The sequence below is a fragment of the Tripterygium wilfordii genome, chromosome 18 (genome assembly GCF_013401445.1).
Source record: "Tripterygium wilfordii isolate XIE 37 chromosome 18, ASM1340144v1, whole genome shotgun sequence".
NCBI lineage: Eukaryota > Viridiplantae > Streptophyta > Magnoliopsida > Celastrales > Celastraceae > Tripterygium > Tripterygium wilfordii.
In genome coordinates this window covers 8661589-8684895 of record NC_052249.1, presented here as the reverse complement: position 1 = coordinate 8684895, position 23307 = coordinate 8661589, and the positions used below count along the sequence as shown (strand labels likewise).

The following is a 23307-nucleotide window of genomic DNA, read 5'->3' as shown; positions in this document are numbered from 1 at the left end:
GAAGAGACGATAAGACAACTAGGTTTGCGTCGCAGTCTTTATTTCGTCTCTATTTGGCAATGGATATTTATAAAATATAAGGCAACTTATAAAAATTTAAAAATCAGATAATAAAAAAAAATAAAAATAGAGTGTTCAACATGTATCTGCATGTGTCTAGAATGCGTCAGATGATAAAAAAATCGAATACTCAAATTAACACATCCAACATGTATCAATCACGTGTTCGAACATATCCATGTTCGATACATGTCGAATACCGATACGCAGTCCAAAACAAAGTATCTATGCTTAATATCTAATAATGGATGTTACAGAAGTAGTGGATGGAAGAGACTATGAACAAACAACACAAAAGTTTCCTCATTATGAGAAGATAGTGCCACCTATCAAAATATTAACAATATCTTGGAATGCTAGTGGGACTAAAATATTAACAATATCTAGGTGTATTATAGTAAATTAAGGAAAATCTATAGAACAACATAAATTATTCACGTCATCATAAAATAAATTCAAATTGATGACAAAGATTCTTTTGAACCAAAAACTGAAGTACGAGAAATTTGAGGGACAAAAATAGTAAAATGACTTTTTTTTATTCGGCCATTTGACTTCCATTTCCCAAATTGTAATTCGTAACTGCTTAGAGAGCAACTACAATGGTGTAATGATATTTGGGACAACAAAATGTATTGGAAGATTTATTTTGCTGAGGTGGTTGAGAATGAGAATGAAATATTACATGTATTGATATAATGATGTAAATTTGCTCGTTTGATTTTGTTGTAATAGAGGTAACCCAATAATGATTTTTGGTGTAATTACGATTTGTGAATGTGGTTTAAGTGGAGCCTATGTTTAGAGCCAACATGAAGCATCTCCCATGCTCAAACAACAAAATATTACCATTGAAATACATTTTTATCCATGACCCATTAAATGGGACAATATATACCTTCCATACTATATTTTAAACAATTGTATTTACAATCCGAAACATTATATATCCATAATATATGCATTCATAATGTCTCCATAACTAAATGGTATGAGAAAAATTTGAGAACCACAACTAGGTGACATGTAGAAAAATGTGGGGACGATTTAGAGTTCAAGCCACTTAAATTATGGAAACCAAAATTATATACAAATATCATTTGATTTTACATTTACTTGTCAAAGAGCCTAAATGAAGTTCATGGATGATATAGTTCAAATTCACTCTCAAACTTCCATTTTTGGAGCGTACATAGTTAATTTCTCCTCCTAAATCGCCATCGCCATCAAGTATCAACCACCGAAATTCCCTCAAATTTTGCCAAATTATACTCATGGTCATCAATTCACATTTCTCGCATTAATGTCCCTCCGTTTTTTTCTTGAAATTTCTGTGATTGTGTTGCCGATTCTTCCGAGGGATGATCGCCAATTCTCTGCTGCTATTCGCCTCACCGAAGCTAGGTTTCGTGTGCTTCCCGGGTGTTAGTCCTATAACTAGCGTGAAATCGAGGGGCTTTTTGCGGATCAAGGCCATGGAGGACTCGCAGACAATGAATTTGAATGGGCATCCTGGTAAAATCCGATTGTTCTCCCCCCTTTATTATTATATCTTATGTTTCATTTTTTTTATTATGTTTGGTGCTAGGATCTAGTTTGCTTCTTGTTTGGATGCCAAGAAAGAGCTGGATATGAGATAAAGTGCTGAAAATGAGAAATTATTTATTTGATTATGTTCTGGATGATGTTTCTTTTTTTTTACGCACATCCAGTTGATCAGGCAATTAAGCTGTTATTCGCCTTTAATTGCAGAGGATGAAATAAAGGAGTGGTCGGGAATTTTCAAAAACCTTTGGAGTGCTCTTTAATTTTTAGTGATTGTGTCGGATTCTCCAACTGGTTAAATTTATTGTTTCAATGTTATATTACATTATTACATGGCTGCAGCTGGAATACCTTTAGCATTTTGCAAATTCTTTGTCATATTTGAGATGGTGCGTTACTTAGGAACAAGCATTTTGAAATTTCGATTCTGTTTGGTAATGCTGATGAAAAGACAATTGTTCATGTAGAATGTGACATTTTTATTATTATATAACCAGCCCATTATGTGACATGGAAATGTTTATGGAAATTCTTCCAGTTCCAGGGTTTTCAGATTCTCCTATTCTAATTCAGTTTCTTATTAGGGAGCCAAGTGACTACTGTTGGCAAATCAACAGACATAAAGTGGCACAAATGTCCAGTCGGAAAGGTGGAAAGGCAGAATTTACTCAAACAAAAAGGATGTGTCGTGTGGATCACAGGTCTTAGTGGTTCAGGTTTGTGAAAGCCAATATGCTGATTTTTCTTACATGGCGTACATATTCTTTTATGACTGTTACCTGTCCAATGTTGGTATTTGTAATTATTCATTTCGTGAACTTTTTCAAATGTGTTGCCATCTTTATTACAGCTGACAAATGCAGCTCTCTCTCTCTCTCCCTATTCTTTTTTGATAGGCGATCTCTAGGTGTATCCCTTATCACTTGCTGGTCAATTTGACTGGGAAGAAATAACCAATGCTTTGCTGAGAAGGCGGCCAAGTTAAACCAGTTCTTAGACAATTGGATATGTACATCCAAGTTTTGGTTATCAAGACAATGCAACAACTTTTTCAAATATCTGGTCTTGACGTAGCTTAAGCAACATTGCTTAGGTCTTTGTTGTTTGATCTTTTGTTTGCACTGCCCCTTAATAAGATCTTCTTTTGCCCTCAAAGAAAAAAAAAGAAAAAAGAAAAAGATAGATGATTTCTCTTTTATACAGATATTGACTTGGATTTGTATCTTGAGGTTACCGCTACCTGTCTTTTCAGTCATATTTCTTTCAAGGTTTAAAATTTTTCTCCTTGAAGTGAAATCTAGTAATATGAGGAACACAGATAAAATGAAACAGCAAATTCTTCACGCTTAGATTCCTTTGTAACTTTGCTACCTCTTTCATATTGAATTTGTCAAACACTTTCTTCACAAATGAAAAATCATCTTACTTTTCCTTTTCCCCGTTTCTGGAGCAGAGATATTCATTTCAACCACTCCTTTCTTTATAATATGTGATTATAATCTCTTATTCAGTCGTAATACATATTTTTGGTAGTTAAGTCAGTAATGTCGGATCCTTTATCATGGTCAAAACATTCACCTTCATGATACTGACCCAGGGGGAAAAAGCACAATCAGCTAACAGAAGGAGAGAGGGATTTGAATCCTCAATGATCTTTGTTCTGAACTATACTGGGTTTCAAATCTGCAGTCATCAAACACTCTCCTGCATCTCCAAAAGAGTATTTATAAATTATTTTTAGAATTTTGTGATCTAATTTCACTGTATGGAACATGACCGTTGTATAGGAATGACGTTATTCAGGATTTTGGACTCAGTACCTATTCTTATGGTTAGGGTACTGAAAGTCTGAACCTGATTGAGTCATCACTACGATTGCGAGCACATTTTAAAGCTGGCTTTTGGTGTTTCAGAATAAAAATCAATTTATATGATTTTTCTTAGAAGTATCCATTTTCATTTGTGTTAAAAATTTTCTGGTAAGCAATTTGGGACTCATGCTACCACTGCAAAACTTATGTTTTTTATATTTTCGTATTTCTTTGTTTGCCTTTTCCTTTATTATTTCCTTGAACTTCTTATTCATATTATAGGAAAGAGCACTGTTGCTGCTGCTGTGACTCATACTCTATATGAGAGGGGAAAGTTGACTTACATTCTTGATGGCGACAATGTCAGGCATGGCTTGAACTCTGACCTTAGTTTTAAAGCAGAAGACCGTGCTGAGAACATACGCAGAGTTGGTGAGTGCTGCCCTGATGGCTATCCTTCTGGTTGTTCTTCTTCGAAGGATTAGTTTCATAATACATATGGGGATTGAAAGATGTACTTGGATGCTGGATGCTTTCTTTATGTTCAGGGGAGGTAGCAAAGCTATTTGCAGATGCTGGAGTTATTTGTATTACCAGTTTGATTTCTCCCTACAAGAGGGATCGAGATGCATGCCGCGCACTGCTACCTGATGGAGAATTCATTGAGGTTGGTGCTTTTCCACTTTGTGACTCCTCTTTAACCAGGAACATGGAATTTTTCTCATTATTCATTATTTTCTTCTGCACATTATTCATTATTTTCTTCTGCGTCTTTAGATTGAGGAAAAGAAAGAGGAAATTATCATAATACAGCATTAATGCTTCTGTTAACTTAACTAATGAGTAGTCTTTTTATCTAATAGGTTTTCATGGACGTGCCTCTTGAAGTTTGTGAGGCAAGAGATCCAAAGGGCCTCTATAAGCTCGCCCGAACAGGGATGATCAAAGGTAAAATAGTCATTTTGGTAGTTTAATTGTATTAGCTTATCTTAAGACTTAAGAGTTAATATTGTAAACTTTTGAATTTCATTTTTTGGGTTGTTACTTCTGTCCTTCCTCCTTCCCCTCCTTCTCCTTTTTTTTTTAAAAATTTTTTCGCTTAATTCCTTTTTTCTTTTTTATTCAATTGTTGAGGTTAAAGAAAAAGTTAGTCCCTGTGGTTTGACATAGCACATTTTTTGTTTTTGTGGTTTCACTTTGCTCATTGATGTGGTCCCTGTACTTCGAAATTTTAACATTTTTAGACCCTCTGTTTATATTCATTGGCACCATTAAGTCTACTATATCTATTATGAATCAGGACTGTCCCTGTACACATCTTTTTCTATCCCACGATAGATATATGTGCTTTATGCAATTTTATTGAGCTTGTAGCCAAGCTGATGCTTTTAATCTAGGATGTGTTACTGTGTTAGCCACAGGGTCTTGTGAGTTGTGATAGCTATTTGCAACACAAAACACAAAAATCTTCTGTTTCTTCCTACCGATCAGGAATAGGTATAGAGCATGTTTACGTGGCAACCTTAGTGTTTCCTGCATCTTATGGTAGCTCAATAGATTTATCAAAACTAGCATAGTTGTCATGTTTGCAAAGAAATGAAGGATGTGGGACATGGCGAGTGCTACAAAGATCAGAAGCCTTGCACTCTTGCATGGGGCTCTGAAGTTATAATGATTGATAAGTCAGTTAGCTACAATTGGCTGTGAGCTTGAAGAACAACCATATCTCTCTCTCTCTCTCTCTCTCTCTCTCCTTTTTGGGTTAAATTAAATACCCATTTCCTTTGATTAATGTAGATGACTGCTTTTTTAGCTGTTCCAATGATTGTTGGAAATAGTTGGTCTTGAGTGTTGTGCTCCTGGGTGTGATTCTGACTGCTCTAAGGTTCATTTGTATTTGTAGATTCATCCTTTTGCTGTTGCAAATTTAATAATTTCCTGAAATTCACAGGCTTTACTGGAATTGATGATCCGTATGAGCCACCATCAGAATGTGAGGTATGTATGCTATCTCAACTGGACATATAACATTAGATGGGAATGGAACTAAATTTGCATTAATGTGGATGTGTATGACCATTAAGTACATTATTCTCTTGAAAAACACTAAAACTACTTTCCCTTATTTAGGATGAATGGCTTAAGAAAACCTGCATAGTAAAAGATTTGATGATGATGATAATAAAGTTTGTTGACTCCCATCACTGTAACATGCGATAGTTTTCAGTGCATTTTTATTTACCATTCCACAGGTGAAAATGTGGCCTCGTGATAGAGTTGCAGGGGTGCAACGTAGGGGTCACAGGAAACAGCCTCCACATATTATGTGGGGCTAAGGTCTATGTACATCTTCCATATCCCCGACCCTGCCCATTGCTAAAGCTTTGTGCACGAGTAGTGTTTACATTTTTTTAACCTTTTATTTATCAGTCCCTATGGAGCTGTAAGCCTGCACTCAAACTTTGTTTCTTTGACAACCACCACTGCTGCTGAGCGAGATAAAAGATTTACTAGATTGACTCGACATGGTTTAGGGCTGTAAAATGTTTACTTAATCTGGTTTATGGTTAGGTACAAGTACAACTCATCCTTAAGGTTAATCATTGTGCTTCAGCCCAATTTTTAGTCTGATGGGAACATCTGTGCGTTGGCTTGAGAGAAGCTCATTTATACTATGGACTTTGGGCTGATTTTAGTTTAGCTCATCTTGAAATACAATACTGACTTTGAGATTCTAATGGGCCCGCCCATGTTAATAATAATTGGGCAACAACATTATTTCTGTATAACTTAATAGCTATGTGCAATAAACTAGAAATAACTCAGGTAGGATTAACTAGAAATTACTAATAGCTATGTGCAATTAATAAAAAGGGGGAAAAGTAAAGCTCGTAAAAAGACAGAACTAGAAATTACTAATATCTTTGTGTGTAGTGCTTGTCTATATCGTCTTGTAAATATACGTGGGTGGGCTCATATGGTGGTTTTAGCTATGTGAAGTTCAAGCTCAGCCCAATTTTGTCAATCGGGTCTGAACTCTTTCATTGAGTTGGAGTCGGCTCATAAAATTCTCAAGACCAAACAGATACAAAGCTCAATTAACAGTGCTTCTTTGTTGCCTACGCAAGTACCCTATCATGCTTGTGTTAAATGATATATTAAGGAGAGTGACAGAACTGGATCCCCTACCAACATTTACTCTTCTTCTTCTGTTTCTTTTTTTTGAGACATAATCTTGAGAGTTTGAAACTGAAAATGAATGTTGGTTCTCTTCTTGATTCTTTTTTTTTTTTGGTTTTCCCTTCAGATTGTACTTAAATATAATGGAGAAATATGTGCTTCCCCTGATGAAATGGCTGCAGAAGTGATTTCTTACTTAGAGGAAAGGGGATACCTTCATGCTTAAAAGTTCTGTGTGGTTCTGTCTAGTACAGTGCTTTTGCTTCCCTACGGTTTGTTTCTGAATATCAATTTGAGGATTTTTTTTTTTACTTTTTCTTTTCGGCTCCTCGTACTCTAGTAAGTATTTAGCTCCATTGGTTGAAATATATTGGGCAACCCAAAAATGCAGTATTTCATTCCTTACTGATTCTCTTGGGAATATAAGATTTTATCCTCAAGGAATTGCACATTATCATGAAAGTGAACTTTTTCATTCTTTTTCCTGACTATTTAATTTCGCCTTAAGAAGGCTACTTTCATGGTTTGTGTGGTATTCTCACGACATGGATGCTGGCATTGAAGTATTGTATATTTCTATGAGAATAGAATGTGAAGATCCGAGCTCCAACTGTTAATCTTTGAAGAATACATGACTACCATGGAATCTTTGATGGTAGACATGAAATGAATTGTTATTTTTCTGAACTGTTTTGATTTATGAGATCCATTCTCGATTGATTCTTTGATGGGGATGAATTGCATTCATGGAGAGACGGCGGTGTCTTGGTTCGGGCTTTATCTATAAACTGTAGCTGCTAAAAATTGTACATCTATTGACATTGCATTTCTATATGTACAACACCAAGTTTCAGAAAGAGACTTTGAAACTCTTGAATATGATCATGCTTGTATATAAAATATGTGAATACTAAATAAATCTAAAGAACATACCCGAAGTTGCTACAGTAACTGCAAGGAGGGGGTGTCGAAGGCAGGGGTAGTGACTGCACGGTTGATCAACCATGAATCAAGAGAGAAAGAAGTCATATGCATCATCCGATTCTTAATGAACTTCAAATCAACTCGGAAAGTGAAATACATGAATAAGCACTTGGATGATAGTCGAATGGTGAATCTTTCTAAGACCAAACTATATGAACTTGGAAAGCCTTGAATTTGATTTTCATTGGAAGTACTATTCTTAGAGCCACACCTTGAAATTTGACTCAACTCACCCTTCGAAAAATTTCAGACATGAAAACTCGAGTTTAGGTTCATATCAAATGTCCAAAAGATAAGCTTGTATGGTATAAGAATTATGTAAAAAAAGTGATATACATGAATAATGTTCACCTAGCAGATGGAAACTGCAAATATGTTATTGCCTGGTTGATTCCTTTTGACCTTTGAAGCGTCAAAATAGTGTAATTCTGACTCACCTTCCCAAATGATGAATATTCAGAATCCATATTAACCCTAGTCATGCGCCTGGGCAATACATGTTCTATTCATATCACTAGTGCAGGCACATCACAGTTTTCCATCAATGTTGTAAAGAGTTCATTTCTCAGTCTTCCGCATCTAAAGAACTGTACGCTCCTCTTGTTCATATACCAGCTTCCAGAAATTGAGTAAGGAGTTCATTTCTCAGTCTTGCGCGTCTAAAGAACTGTATGCTCCAAGAGGTACCAGAATGAGATCAACTGAAGATGTGAACATTGATTACGGCCTCCTTATCAGTTGCAAAACTGTGTAGATCAAGAAATTGGGATTTATTTTCAGCATTTGATAGCAACTTCATCTTTACAAACAATAAGATCCTTCTTGTTCAACGCAGGTAATTCAATTGATCAAAGAGAAATTCGACATATTTTAGGTATGACCTTTCCATGGCTTTCCTACTTCGCAAATGAATAATGCAACACTATCTCCCCAGCCCCAGCTATCATGCATGAGATACTTTTATAGGTGAAAAACATCCAAAGATGTTAACATTAAAGCAAGATTTCATGACTATTGGACAGATCTTAGGCTAGAAAAGGCACGAATTGGCAAACAAACAAACAAGTGAACAAGTATATTTCATTAATTATACTTGAATAATAATAATATCTCAAAGAGAAGGCATGTTCATAATACCTCGCGTATTAAATTCTAGCTTTCAGGGTACAACATCGTTTTTGGTAGATTACTGATCTGATTATTCTGATCCCTGCAATAAAACAAATTTCACAACAATTAATATTATAACAAAACAAGGGCCACGATACCTATTTACGATGACTAAGCATGTTGGGCACAAAAATTTAGCTCACCCAACATTACACTCATTCCCACCTTGAAATTAGCCAGTGAGAATAGTATATAATTCAAAGAACCTAAAAGAATGACCTCAATAAATAAAGTAACAAGAAGTTAAGAGCTTTAATGAAAGCTATAAATTGAAAACTTGACTGACATCATCTTGACTCAGAGAAGGCCAGAGCCAAGAAAACAAATGCCTTTATACTACAAAGAGATCTCAAATTTGACAACTAACTGATAAATTGTAATTAAAGCCTGTTTCAGGATGGCTCCATGAGTTCTTATTAGGTGAGCTACAGGAGCCACAAAACACACAAAAAGCAATATAAAGAATATGAATCATGGAGCATGCATTTGTTCTGGTGTTAGTAATGGCATGAGAATGATCAAGAATGGAATTTCAATCATATGTTAGAAGTTACTTCAAAGGGAAAAGAAAAGGAGAAAAATCTCACAATTCCCATCCGCCTTGAAGAAAAAATAAATCCAAGGAAAGAAGATCTCCATCAAGAACCAATTTCATAACAACAGTAGCAAAACGACATTGAAGAAATGCGATAAAGCAGCAAAATTCTCAGATATCAAAATTATTAGTCATCAGTATCTTAAATTGGTCTAATCTCGTGAATTTATAATCCATATCAACACTTTAAAAGCGATAACTTTCCAATAAAAGGCTGCATGTGGCATACCTTAAGTAAAGGAGAAAGGGATATTGGCAGCCTGTGCTGATCTACACGCCATTTAGAGCTCTTTCTGCAAAGAAGACAAGCAGATGCACCTCAGGAAGCCCTTCAAGTTCTTGATATTGTTCTGCGTGAATGCCGAGCACGAGTACTGTCCTGTGGGTAGATCTTTCTATTCTCCTGATCTAGAGAATATGCAACATTGCAACCACTAGGTGAGGGTTTGGAAAGCTGGCGCAGTAGCTTCTACTGAGGTCCTCATGCAACACAGGTGGGATTGTCACTTAATATTGATATGCCATCCTTTGCATTCATCGAGCCATTGCCAGTCATTGAATCGGCGATAAAGCTGTTGAATCGGGATGGCTATCCTAAAGATCTTCTGGCTAGACCTTTGTCTGGCTCTGTATCAAATTACATAAAGATTATCAATCATTAATCATTGTACAGAGAGGATCCTAAATATTTAAAAGGGTCTGGTATGCAATGCCTTTTCTATATAATGATATTCATATTATACATAACACCTAAAACATATGAATATAATTTTATCTAATTGAAATCTTTAGAAAAATAGAGATACGGATAAGAAATGGTTCTCTTATTCAACAAGGTATAACTGTTCAATAACCACATCGCCTACTTGATGTTGAAGATGTTTCCTTTTCTTTTCAATCCTAAAAAAAATAAAAAATCGACGATCGAACTATGATATGCAAGGTTGTCAAATTGTATTGAATCGATTGATCAAAATTTTGAATCGTGAACCGTATGGAATCGTGAATCCAAAGATTCACCTTTTTTTAATAATATATTATATAATATATGCATATTCACATAAAATAATCTATGGTACTAAAAAACATATTTATAACGATCTGTCTTAATTTTTCATCAATAGACTCCTCGATATTCAATCATATCCTCTTTTTTGAGGATTGAATGCACTCTTATAGTCCCATCAAAAATGTTAGGGATTCCAATGAAAAGCATTTAAGTTATCCCAGTAGTGGATCTTGTCCCTTGATTGATGTAAATGTAGGGGCCCATAAAACCTTGTGATTGAACCAGAGAGTGGCACATCCACTATTGGGATGACTGGGATGCTTTTTACTGGGATCCCTATCACTTCTGTAGTCCCATATCCATATTTAGTAATTCTTGAACTATTTCTTCTGTATTGAAGATCATCGAAATAAGCAAAAATATTTCTTCAGCGGAAAATACCATTTATCGGTATTCCAATCGAGATATCAGTAGGGGTCGTTAATTCTTTCTCCCGTTCTAGATCAAATGGAATGTTGAATATATTTCTTCACCTCTGCCAATAAAAGATAACTCTCATGGAGAATTGGAGGATATATGAGATTACAATGACGAGTACATATGATTCGACTATGCTCTGAATAGTCACTAATCTTACTTTGATTGTTAACAGAAATATCCAAATTAAAGAATCTGGATCTAACTTGATCATTATTTTCGCCAGAAACAAAAAGAGACTGTACTTGATCCTTATGCATTGAAAAAGAGACTATATGGTATCTACACGAAAACTTCCTCTTAATATGCATAAATGGCTTGTTCTTGGTAAGAGGTGGACATCACTATATGCAAATTTAGGTGTATGGTACACATCAATACTCCAGTGAATTTCTCCTTCGGAGTCGGAATAGATATGCTTTCAGACCCTTTCTTTCAAATTCAAAGTGTATGAACCAAATCCTTTTTAAATTTTATTTTCCCATTAGAGTGTCAACTCCCATTTCTTATTGAATTTACCCATCCAACTGCTATCAAATATTTATTTTGGACTCGAGTATTTTCGGAAAAAAAATCAACATAATTTTTTACTATGAAAAAAATCCTACTACTTCTGCCACGGAAGTTTGCGCCCTTGAAAATAAAAAACTCGGACATATTGCTCAAATCATTGGTCAAGTACTGGATGTAGCTTTTTCCCCAAGCAAGATGCCTAATATTTATGATACTCTAGTGGTTAAGGGTCGAGATACGTCCGGTCACACAATTAATGTGATTTCCGAAGTACAACAATTATTAGGAAATAACCAAGTTCGGGCGGTAGCTATGTGTGCTACAAATGGTCTAATGAGAGGGATGGACGGGATTGACACGAGAGCTCTTCTTCTAAGTGTTCTAGTCGGTGGAGCAACTCTTGGCGGAGCAACTCCTGTAGATATTCATGCAACATCTCCTATTCATAAATCAACGCCCTCCTTTACACAGTTAGAGACAAAATTGTCTATTTCTGAAACAAAAATTAAAGTAATAGACCTTTTAGCTTCTGATCGCCGTTTGACTCAAATGAGACTAAGCTAAACTTGGACTTAAACTAAATGGGTTGAGTCCAAGACTAAAAGGAGAGGCCCAAATGAAAGACAAGCCCAACATCTTCAATACACAACAAAGGGCACCGAAAGGCTTGCTAGATTATGTTCCAGGAACCTTCGAGACTCGATGAGAGAGGAAGTGCACCGCAACAAGAAAAGGAAATAAGATATAGGGTACGATTCGAAACTCCATGAGAGAGGAAGAGCACCATGCCGGGAGATGCTTCGAAACTCTATGGAGACAACCTCAAGACAGATTCTATCATCATTCCTCTTGGAATTTCAGAATTGAATCCTCCGTCTTCATCATGCTCTGGAATCAGACCGATTCTAGCATTTTCAAGCAACGATTTCAGCAACGATTCGAATCATTTTCAAGCAAAGTCTAATTGAATCACAAATCGTACGATTCTAACAACCATGATGATATGTAATCTTAATTGGGGAATCACATATTGTAAAATATTTCTAAAGTGTGTCCTCGATATCCGAGTATGGATTTTCACTAATAGTAGAGATTTGCATCAAAATCTGCTTCCAATGCAAACTCAGTATGATTCTTTATTCCCTTAAATTTTGATTTTCCCTTTTCTGAAGAAAATTTGGATTGCACAGATATCCAAATTTGCAATCAAGACCTTGTTTGGTAAGGTAATTTGCCTCTCTCAAAGTTATTTTATAATAGGATTCTCTCTCTTGTTCTCAAACAAATCTCTAGGCTGAATTAATGACCCTGAAACATGCCTTCTATGAAACTAGAATACCAAAACAACAAAACCAACTCGTTGATATGAAGTTCTATGGTATATTCTTCATTTTGGTTACTGTTGAAATTTTCTATTTCCCACACATATATAGAAGATAACATGTTGGCTGATGGTTATGAAATTGTTACACAATAAGCTTTGCATTTTCCTACACCTTTCATCCTCTATAGACTTCACAAGTTATAAATTTTGGTTTAGTCTTGTTTTCATTACTTCCATTACCCTTTTTTCCCTAATGTTTGAGTGTCCAGGTATATGTTCCTGAGTTCCTCTTTTTGAAATCACTCAAGACTACTGAAAAATGTTTCATCACTATACGTGATGTCTTTTAAAAAAGGTTAAGATCATTGAAAAGATCTAAATACTCAGAAGAGAAGTTACAGAGCATATGCAAATCAGAAGAGAGATTTGCAAGAGAAAACAATACAATCTCATTAAGATTGATTCAAAACCGTACATCCAGAGAAACAGTTATAAACAAATATATGACCATGATGTCCAAAGGTCATAAAATTCAAACAGTCTGATAACCAATCCAAATCAGACAGGACAAAGTCTAATGAAAATTATACAGACATGACGTCAATACAAAAGGGGTAACAACTTACAAGTAATACTAATACAAATACGTATGCAATACCTACAGACATGACATATATATTTAACAGTGGTACCATCCTCTTTTCCCAAATAATAAAATGACAATTGGAATGTTATGGACACATTTCACTCACACTTTACTAAAAAAATTAGCAAGTATTTATAGAAAAATGTTATGAACAAATTTCATCTTCTCTATGCTAAAAGAATAAGCTACCATGTTTAGTGGAAAAAAATGAAACCACAAAATGTTCTTAAAAACATTATTATCATTCATTGCTATGCATACAAACACTCGCTCTTTACTAAAAAAATTAGCAAGTATTTTAGAAAAATGTTACGGACAAATTTCATCTTCTCTATGCTAATAGAATAAGCTAGCATGTTCAGGGGGAAAAAATGAAAGGACAAAACTTTCTTAGAGGCATTATTGTCATTCATTGCAATGTATACAAACACAATTATACAAACATTGTCAAAAACAATACATCAACCAGTGTCAGTACAAAGTATCTAGGTTCACTAACAAAAATATGGGAAAATCCACGAGAATGGTACAATAAAACCTTTATATTGAAGTTCATACAGCATAAGATAAAACATGCATTAATGCCCTAAGAGACAATACAAGTACTCAATAAATTCTAAAGGAAAATCAAACCTGATTGGAGAATTTTTTGGTGAATCACTGATCTGATGTTGTAAAATCTTGAATTTTCCCCATCTTCGTCGTCGTCTTCGCTTTCGCCCTCGCTTTCGCCCTTGCTCAAACTTGTGTCTTCCATTACAAAATCGCACGCAGGTGGGAGAGCTCCGGTGCTTTGGCTAGCGTTCTTTTGGTGAAGGTGAACGCGAAGAGACCGCCAAAATAAAAAAGATCTTCTGAAGGTGGTGTTTAGGGTTTTTAAGGTTAAAAGTGATTGGGGGAATTATCGTTGAATGGAAGGTGGTAGGTGACGCCCGTAGAAAAGGAAGGTGATAGGTGAGGGTATTTTGGTAAAACTATTATAATGTTTTTTTTTTCATGGGTTAAAAAAAGTTATATATTATTTTTTTTTCAAAAAATGGTAATATATTAAAGTTGATTGTTTCACTCCTTTCATATATTTTTTCCATATCAGCCTTGTAAAAAGGCTTTGTATCCTATTTTGGCTGATGAAAGTAAAAAAATTTAAAAAAAAAAACTCATCCATTAGTTATATAGGATGTTTTTTGAACCGAGTAAGGGGAAAGGCTTTGTATCCTATTTTGCCGGATGAAAGTAAAAAAAAAAAAAAACTCATTAGATTTAGGATTGTTATGGTAATGGTATCATTACCATATGCGACAAATTGTTACCATACCGATTACTTCAATAATGCAAGAAATGCAACCGTTATCGATCGCATCACATCGGTAAACTATTGGTCGATAAATTGATTGGTTAACGATTAGTCGATAATTGGTAATTTTATCAATACAAAATAATATATTATGCAATTGTTTTTTATTCATGGTTTATTTAATAATACATTCATTTCTCTCACATCACACAAGCAGATAAATTAAGCACACTATCTGGGATGCTCAATCACCTTGACAAAGAAAAATTTATAAATCGAATTTATGGATGCAAGTATGGAACAACTTATTCTCTTCTTGATCCCTCTCAACAATGGTTGTTGTTTTCTAACTTTTGAAATGATAAACAATTGAGATGGCTAAGAAACTACCTAGGGAGAGGAGGAGGAGTTGTGGAGGTGAGTCCGTGAGGGAGAGGTAGACTGCACAGTTACAGAGAGAGAATGACTTAATGAGATTATAAGAGTGAGGATTGACTATTGAGGAGGAATAACACCAAATAAATCCTAAACAATCAATGGGCTTGATCTATCTTCCAAGAGATCTAACGGTTAGAATTAAACAAATTAAAAATAAAAATAATATTAACATATATTTCATATATATAAGTTGATAATCGATAATGATAATGGTATTGAATTTCTATAATTGTTATCATTGCCAATGTTAACAATAACATACCATAACGAAGAATTGATAATGGTGTACTATGTTGGACCTATGGTCCTACATCTTTAATTTTGATGATATTGAAACTCTTTGTGTGCTATTTGAATGAGATTTGAATTATGAGAATTGAATCTGAATGAATATCCAAGCTACTTAAGTTCAAATGACTGGAAAGTTGAAACATACATCCATAAGAGTCTAATAGATGATCTAGAACAAGAATAGAGTAAAATTAATTGCATTACATTCAGTTTTGATCATATGCTTTAATTTCGCCGCAATTAGGTCTTCACGTAAAATCTAGTTTTGTGTATGTGTTCTTTTGTGAACATGGTGAATCAAACAAATTCTGATTGACATGAAACTTTTTATGAATCTTAGTTGCATCATTATAAACATATTTGACTAGGGATGGTTCAAAATAATATGTCATTTAAGCTGAGTTTGTTCATGTCGTAACTGTATGGTGCAAATTGTACCCTATTTGATGAGTCAACTTGGTTAGGCCATAACTCATTCACTTGTGAATCAATTGACATGAGAATTCGTATGTGTTTTATATTTGACATGATATTTGATCTGAATGCTTAACAACCAAGTGAGCAGTGGGTTCTACACTTGGTGTTTTATCGGTTTTGAAATGATTTGAAACCTTGTGATCAAATCTTATCCAAATTTTTCGAAATTTATATACACATCAAATTATGTATAACATGATTTATCATACAAGTTTAGTGATTCATTGAATCTTAATTTTATATGATTAACCTAAGTACTCTTATATGAAGCTCTTTGAGCTTACATATAATTGAGAAGTTCTACCTCATATTTCTTTGTAGGTTGATCATTATTATCAACTTATATGATTTAGAATTCAGTTTGGAGTTTGGACAGTGGATTGAAGTCCGACATTCAGTTATGAGCTTGGAGCTCTAGGATGGTAAGAAAATTCCTAGTTTCATCAACCTTCCACTAAGGTACATTCACGGATGATTGGAACCTGGCTTAGGGCTATATATTCTGAATATTAGTGAGTTGTAAATTTAGATTATACTGTCAAGAAGCTAGCGGAACCGTGAGTTGCAAGATATTGAACACCCGTGTGACTCAAATTATTCAACATTGGTGCAAGTGTGCATGATGTATTCTTGGAGATTTCTTGGACCCAAAATCAATGGTCAAGATTCAAAAGTACAAGTAATCTAAAGGTTAGAATTAAAGAAGACTTGAAGGTCAAGATTTGAAGGGAAGTTTTGATCTAATGGTTGAGCTTCCAGTTGCAACATTCCTTGGAGATCAGGATCAACTCAAACGGCCATATTATGTATGGATGAGATTCAATGAAGCTTTGCATTCTATGGTCAAGATTAGAAGACAATTTGAGGGTCAAGATTGAAAAGTACCTTGCATCCTGCGACTAGGATTGAAGGAGAGCTTGCATCATAGTTGTGGTCTCTTCCTCACTTTCATTCTTGGAGAAACTTTGTGAAAAATTAAGAGAGAAACTTTGCATGGTCTTCATCAAGAATTTAAGCTAACTTGTCATTGTTATTCAAGATGCTACCCGAGTATTCAAGACATCCTTACTAGTAAAATTAGCTTCTATCCGAGCCTATATCTAAAGGGATTCATTAATCATTTGCTTAGTGCAAAGTGCGAAGTTCCTCCATCTTTAGAGCTCTTGGTTAATCAAATCTACAAAAAAAAACCTCTTGTCTTCAAATCCTATTATACCTTTGAGGGAGTGTTGTTTTATTTGTAAGAGTTCCACACCAAATTCCCAAGTGGTAGCTTGTGGGAACTATATTGTTCAAGCTTTGTAAAAGTCTTTTGAGAATGCATTGTAAACTTGTAAGTTTGAAGGAGTTCTTTGAAATTCTTGTGCAGTGAGTATGACAATTAATCACTTTTAAGGTCAGAGGTGTAAAAACCTTGACTCGGTTTGGATTCGTCTCTTGTATTTCCATACCTTGTTTATGTCCATATATAATTGTGTGAACATTGCTAACAATTCTATTTTCGTACTCTCAGAAAATAGGTTATTTGGTACATCTGGTTCAACATATGTTGCTTAACAATTCCTGTTGTACTTGTCCAATGGTTTGTTGATTTTGTTATCATAATTGTCATTGTTTTAGCATATAACAGAAACAAAAATGTTGTTGTCATTAGATTAACTTTTAGGATTTTCATTAACTATTTCTACACAAATGAAAATTTGTTACTTTATAATGTAATATTATATGAGTTTAAAACAAACCTGAGATATATGAAAGTAATTTGGTTTATCACTTATATGACGTTGTAAAATCAAAATATTTTTCATTGGATTTGCCATCTTCATCGTATTATATACCTTTTGCTGTCTCTCATTTAAATTTGTGTCTTCCATCGCAAACCAAACAAAGATAGGAGACTTTGATTCTTTGGTTATTGCTCTCTGTGTGAAGGTGAGCACATAAAAACTATCGAGTTGAATTAAAAAAATTTAGAGAATATTTTTTAAGGTTTGACATTTTGAAGACTTTCTACCTATTTGGTGCAAACAGTTCTGCTAACGGTTTGTGGCTCCGCTCCAGATAGGAGCTTTTGGGGGCGTTTCCACCCACTCCTTTTTTAAACATGGATCCCACATAATCATTACATGATTTAACATGTAATTAATAATAATTTATATATTCCCCATTTATATATTAATAATATTTTATATTTATATTTACAAAAGTGGGCCCCACTTTGTTATATATTTAATGAAATAACTATTTTATTAATTTATATATCAAATTTAATCACAAAATTTTTGCTTAATATTTTTTTAATTACTGTACTTAACTTTTTTTTACTTAATAACTTTTTAATTATTGTACTTAATATTTTTAATTAATTTTATATAAAAAATTTATAATTTATACTTAATAAATTATATTTATTAGATTAAATTTAATAACAAAAATTATTATAAAAATATAATATTATAGAGTTTAAGAAAATATATTTTACTTCAACAACATTTTCGCTTAGGGGCAGACCCAGTCTCCCGAGAGTATGGGGTTGGATTTATAAAGGAAGCAAAAAAAAATTCGCAGGAGTCCTGCCCTTGGAAAATTTTTTTAGGTTATTTATTTAAAAATATGGAAAACAACACTAAAAATCAAAAATATTATAGGACAGAAGTGAGTAATAATTGAAAATTGGCCATTCCTCTTGCCTTGGGTCCGCCCTTTGCGTTAGCATCAGCTTTTTAGTTCGTCAAACACTTTATAACATATTACACAGTTTTAACCTAAAACTTGACCTAATTCAATTCGTACACCAAAACTCAAATGTTTCGTTCTCATCACCGAAAGTTTAAAAAGGTGCCTCGGGCAATAGTCAGCTCGCTGACATATCATATAAAAATCAACTTCAATTGTGTAGACTGACAGTTGTCAATGTAGAAAATAATTTTCTACCCTTAAAAAAATTTGACTTTTTTTCTCCACTATTTCATTTTTTTAAAATACCATCTCACCTCTGCAACCGAAGCTCTTTTTTTTTTTATCTTTGCAAATGAAGGAAGGGAATTTTGTAAAAATGACCTTCTCAAAAAATCAAATCAGAGAAATGACCTACTTTTTTATAAACCATAAAAATGACCTAGTTTTTTTTATTGCAAAGACCAAATTGTCCTTAGAAAACATAACCCACCATTTGGCTTTTCCCTTTCCCACGAAAACTCACTTCTTTCAAACCCATTTTGCTCGACAGGCTGCTCAACGATTACCGTACAACCACCAATCATCAGTTTTTGACAATAGATAAGGGATTTTCCCCCTCTGAGGTTAGTATCTTACTGGGTCAGTTTTCTGCATAACATATGCTCGATTTTAACTTGGTATTACACGAAAAAAGTTTGCATTTGTTTCATACCTGTGGCCGGCATGGGTTTTTGGTGAAACTCTGTTTAATTGGGTGACATTGTGGGTGAAGTCTTGGGTTTTTGGTGGTGCTTGCATGCAGGTGGTCGGGCATTATTTGTGTTCCAGTATTCTTAACTTTGTAGTCGAGCATAGCATAATTGTTGCAGTCGAGCATAATTGTTGTGTAGGTCGAGCAATTTTATTTAGGTTCAGTCATTATGTGTGTTCCAGTATTCTTAACTTTGTAGTCGAGCATAGCATAATTGTTGTAGTCGAGCATAATTGTTGTGCAGGTCGAGCATTAGTCAAGCAGTTTTTGGTGCCGCCCAGTTAACATGCACGAACTTATTCACTAAAAAACCTGCACAATTACATACTTATACTTGTTGAGAAGTGAATACAATGAAGTCATAAATATAGAGTTATTATTATCAAAGCAAAAAATATAAGATACATTATGTTACATTAAATCAACTCATATATCAAATCCACAAATTCTGCAAAAGAAATTGCTTCAGACACTATTACACCTTGGTTTTTCCCACCTTTGTACGTATTTGCAAATCCCTCGACAAATTTCTCACTGGCTACCATAAATGATCACAAAATCCACAGATGTCATTCATGAAAATAACAAAAATCCACAAAAAAATATAATAATTTGCTCGAGCATTATAATAATTTCCTTCACTATCTCCATTCTTATTCTTGCATGATGAGCATAGCAACGCCGGGCAAGTTGGTCAAAGCTTTGAATCATAATTCTTAAAATTTATTAGCCATTGCTTTGATATAATTAAAGTCAAAATTTTTCATTGCAACTCAACAACCTATTCTGATGTATTTTAACTTGTAACGATTCTTGATGCTAGCGAATTAGTTTGTTCTTGAATTTCATGCCTTCCAATATCATCTGAAGCTCTAAATCCTAGTCGTTCTACCTGTCCGGATAAGTAAATTGGCATTAAGGCATACGATATGCATTCAATACAATAAATTCAACCAAAAATAAAATGAGATGCATTCATCAGTAACAATAGAAAAGGGCAGATTTTGTCAACATTTTCTTAGCACCAGTAAGAACACCCAAAAACATGAAGGAGAGGCTACCCGATTCGTATTCAATTTAAGGTAACAGAATAATCAACCTTATACTTCCACATAAAAAAGAATATCATTTCAATTCAATTGGCTACCATATCAAAGATGAAGATCTTCAATGTCTGTTAAGGCATTTGCATTGCCGATGGAGTTCTTGTCGGGACGGTTTACCACTAACTGACCACAAGCACCGCTAATATCCTGTCCCATTTGCTTACGAACTGTTGTCCGAATGTTGTAAGTACCTCTCAGTATTTTCTGGAACATTACTACTCTCATTTCGACACTGGTCTTGAATTGACTCAAGATACCAATTGGGTTAAAAGGTATCAAGTTCACTACCTGCTTGCATGTTTAAATTACTGTTAAGAGTCAAAGTTGAAAAAAGAGGGACGGACATGACACATTCAAGAGATTACAAGAGCTTTAGGAACAAAAATAACAAGTCTAAGAAATAAACAAGTATTGGAAACACATAACTAAATTACTGGAACTTACAACTTCAAATGGCGCCAATAATTTCCCAAGCAGGTGAGCATGCTGTTCTTCATCATTCATGCCATCCAGCATTATATACTCAATGAAGATTTTTTGCAGACTGAAAAGGAAGATATTTTAGGGCTTTAAATCGGCAGGTGGGAGGGAAACTTCTAAACAAATTAATTTCATTTCATAATCTGTAAAAAAGGAAAAGCATATAATTCCTACCTATTCTTTTGATATAAAAGCAGAGCATCCATGAGTTTCTCCAAAGGAAAGGCTCGAGCTGCTGGCATTATTTGGCAGCGGATATCTTGAATGGGTGCATGCAAAGAAACTGCCAAGTTCAGACCTGGTAGATCATTCTGAAGTTTGTTGATTGCAGGAATAATCCCTACCTACAGACGTTAGAGGTATTTGGTATACTATCAGTCAATGTGCTGCAGCATTCATTACACAGTCCTGACAATTCAATTAGCTTTATTTTAGCTCTTGATTTCTTACAATTCTGTGCTCCAAAATGTTTCCAAACAGATACAGGACATACACAATGTGCCTTTGGGCATTCCTTATATTTGTTAGATAAGTACAGGGTAAACATCGCTATGATTCATGGATGTTGGAACTTTTGAATCTGAATCTATGTAAAAGGAGAAATCCAAAAGAGGTTACAATTTGAACAAATGCTATTCAAAAACAAATCAACACATTCAATTTCACCCATGCTCAAGCACCTACAACATTTTAATTTGTCATTAACCAAAAACCAAAAAAAAAAACCAGAGAGAACAACATAATAACCTGAAGCCTGTTTCAAAAATAGCTTGACGCACATAAGGGAATCAAATTGATGCAACTGCTTAGTACTACTCACTTTATTGATGACCATAGTCAGAGCTTGGCAAATGGCAAACAATGGTTGTATTTCTGTATTTCATATATTTCTTAGTCAATAAGAGGCAGGTACATGCATACCATTTTAAGTTCAAATGCAACTTCCAAAATACCATATGCACATATCTGAAAAACTATTAACTTCCACTTGCTAGAAAAAGAGATGCAAGTTAATCTGCAAGTCTAAATGGAAAACTGAATAAGACTTCATTCATTACATCATCAAACATACCGTTGATACAGTAATCCTCTTGGGTGACAGCTGAAATGGAGATCCTATCATAGCACGGATAGCTTCTACAACTGCACCATAGTTATTCAATGGCTCTCCCATCCCCTATAAAAAATATTAGAAAAGAGTAATTCCACAATCCAACCCATACAACAGGCAGATTAAAAATAAACAAGTTGGCCTAAGAAATACCATGAAAACGACATTGCGAATTTTCGAAAATTGAGAAGCATGAACCAATTGTTCTACAATTTCACCAGATGTTAGATTCTTTTTGAACCCCATTGTCCCAGTTGCACAAAACTTGCAACCCATTTTACATCCCACCTGTGAATTCATATATACATAAAAAAGTTACACATATTAGTAGAAAATCAAGACAATGAAGCATATAAGAAGCAAAGGAAGAGTAAATACATGGGGAAAAATACTACTGGATTGGCATACCTGAGACGAAATGCAAAGGGTAGAACGGAGGCCGCCGGGGCGAGGTTTTCCATTGTATTTACCCAAACGAGTGTCGTACCTCATTATCACTGCCTCCACAAACTCTCCATTCTATCGAATAAACAATGAATACGCGACTCTAAAACTATGAATTAGAAATCACTAAAGCCTCAAATTGACAGTACGCACCTGCAGCTTAATGAGAAGCTTCGTAGTGACCTGGTCGTTGGATTCGAAAACAGAATCGATACTGGAAGTGAAAGATTTGAACTTGGACCGAAGCAGAAGGTACGCCGCCGAGGGCAAAGATGGTATCTCGCCAAAGTCACAATTAGGGTTCTTAATCACATGCCTTCAAAAATAAAAGTAAAAATTCAAAAATCTAATAAGAAGAAAAAAGCGAGGCAATTGTTACGACCGCAATGAAGGGAACTGTTTTTTACTTCCAAATTAAGGGGATGAAGTGAAGGCTAATGCCGGCCTTGTCAAACTCAGCTCTGATATGAGCACCGTCGAAAATCGATCGAACGGCCATGATTGCTTATTGTGCCGCTATCGTCTGCACTGGTTTCCGGTTCCGGTAGGTGCCGCCATTAGAACTTCTGCTACAAGGTTCCAGCATTGACAGGACCAGAGTGCCCGAGCGTGAGAGTACCAACTACCAAGAGAACGTGGGCCCAAAAAATTAGTTTAGGCCCATGTATGAGTAGATCAGAGCCCAACTCAACCGAAAGCCCATTACAGGTGCTTGGTTGTCAATAGCTCTCTACAAGAAACAATGCAACTTTTGGTCACCGAAAGAATTGACCAGATCCAACTAGATCATCCAATATTCAAACATTCCAACTTTGAGAACACAAAGTTAAAATTTATTCCAATATGCATATTCGGAGATATTTTCGACTATTCAGACACTCAAACTGTTGATATGGCATAAAAAACTCAAACTCAATATAAG

General features: G+C 34.7%; 2 protein-coding genes and 1 long non-coding RNA gene across 3 annotated transcripts; 1 reads left to right on the top strand and 2 right to left on the bottom strand.

The window, feature by feature from the left end:
- The first annotated feature begins 1196 nt into the window (after positions 1 to 1196).
- Positions 1197 to 7199, top strand: LOC119984732 (adenylyl-sulfate kinase 3-like). The gene is made up of 7 exons (XM_038828817.1): positions 1197 to 1575; positions 2190 to 2321; positions 3699 to 3848; positions 3965 to 4083; positions 4280 to 4364; positions 5368 to 5414; positions 6724 to 7199. The coding sequence occupies exons 1-7, from the start codon at positions 1422 to 1424 to the stop codon at positions 6820 to 6822; spliced, it is 786 nt and encodes a 261-aa protein (XP_038684745.1). The 5' UTR covers positions 1197 to 1421; the 3' UTR covers positions 6823 to 7199.
- Positions 7200 to 7921: 722 nt separating this feature from the next.
- Positions 7922 to 14221, bottom strand: LOC119984736. Its single transcript, XR_005464961.1, has 4 exons — positions 13948 to 14221; positions 9575 to 9972; positions 8718 to 8790; positions 7922 to 8326 (listed from the first exon to the last, which is right to left on the bottom strand). It is a non-coding gene; the product is annotated as an uncharacterized LOC119984736 (long non-coding RNA).
- Positions 14222 to 20174: 5953 nt separating this feature from the next.
- On the bottom strand, positions 20175 to 22994 carry LOC119984731 (dual-specificity RNA methyltransferase RlmN). The gene is made up of 8 exons (XM_038828816.1): positions 22793 to 22994; positions 22539 to 22701; positions 22350 to 22460; positions 22095 to 22229; positions 21903 to 22007; positions 21005 to 21174; positions 20795 to 20894; positions 20175 to 20638 (listed from the first exon to the last, which is right to left on the bottom strand). The coding sequence occupies exons 1-8, from the start codon at positions 22882 to 22884 to the stop codon at positions 20396 to 20398; spliced, it is 1119 nt and encodes a 372-aa protein (XP_038684744.1). The 5' UTR covers positions 22885 to 22994; the 3' UTR covers positions 20175 to 20395.
- Between the last annotated feature and the right edge of the window lie 313 nt (positions 22995 to 23307).

Bases quoted from the DNA above. Each gene is read 5' to 3' on its own strand.
- LOC119984732 (XM_038828817.1), top strand. From the start codon at position 1,422: ATGATCGCCAATTCTCTGCTGCTATTCGCCTCACCGAAGCTAGGTTTC. The intron at 2,322-3,698 runs GTTTGTGAAAGC...TTCATATTATAG, and splicing joins CACAGGTCTTAGTGGTTCAG to GAAAGAGCACTGTTGCTGCT. The intron at 3,849-3,964 runs GTGAGTGCTGCC...CTTTATGTTCAG, and splicing joins TGAGAACATACGCAGAGTTG to GGGAGGTAGCAAAGCTATTT.
- LOC119984731 (XM_038828816.1), bottom strand. From the start codon at position 22,884: ATGGCCGTTCGATCGATTTTCGACGGTGCTCATATCAGAGCTGAGTTT. The intron at 21,175-21,902 runs GTATGTTTGATG...TAACGTCTGTAG, and splicing joins AGAGGATTACTGTATCAACG to GTAGGGATTATTCCTGCAAT. The intron at 20,895-21,004 runs GTAGGAATTATA...CTTCCTTTTCAG, and splicing joins CTTTTATATCAAAAGAATAG to TCTGCAAAAAATCTTCATTG.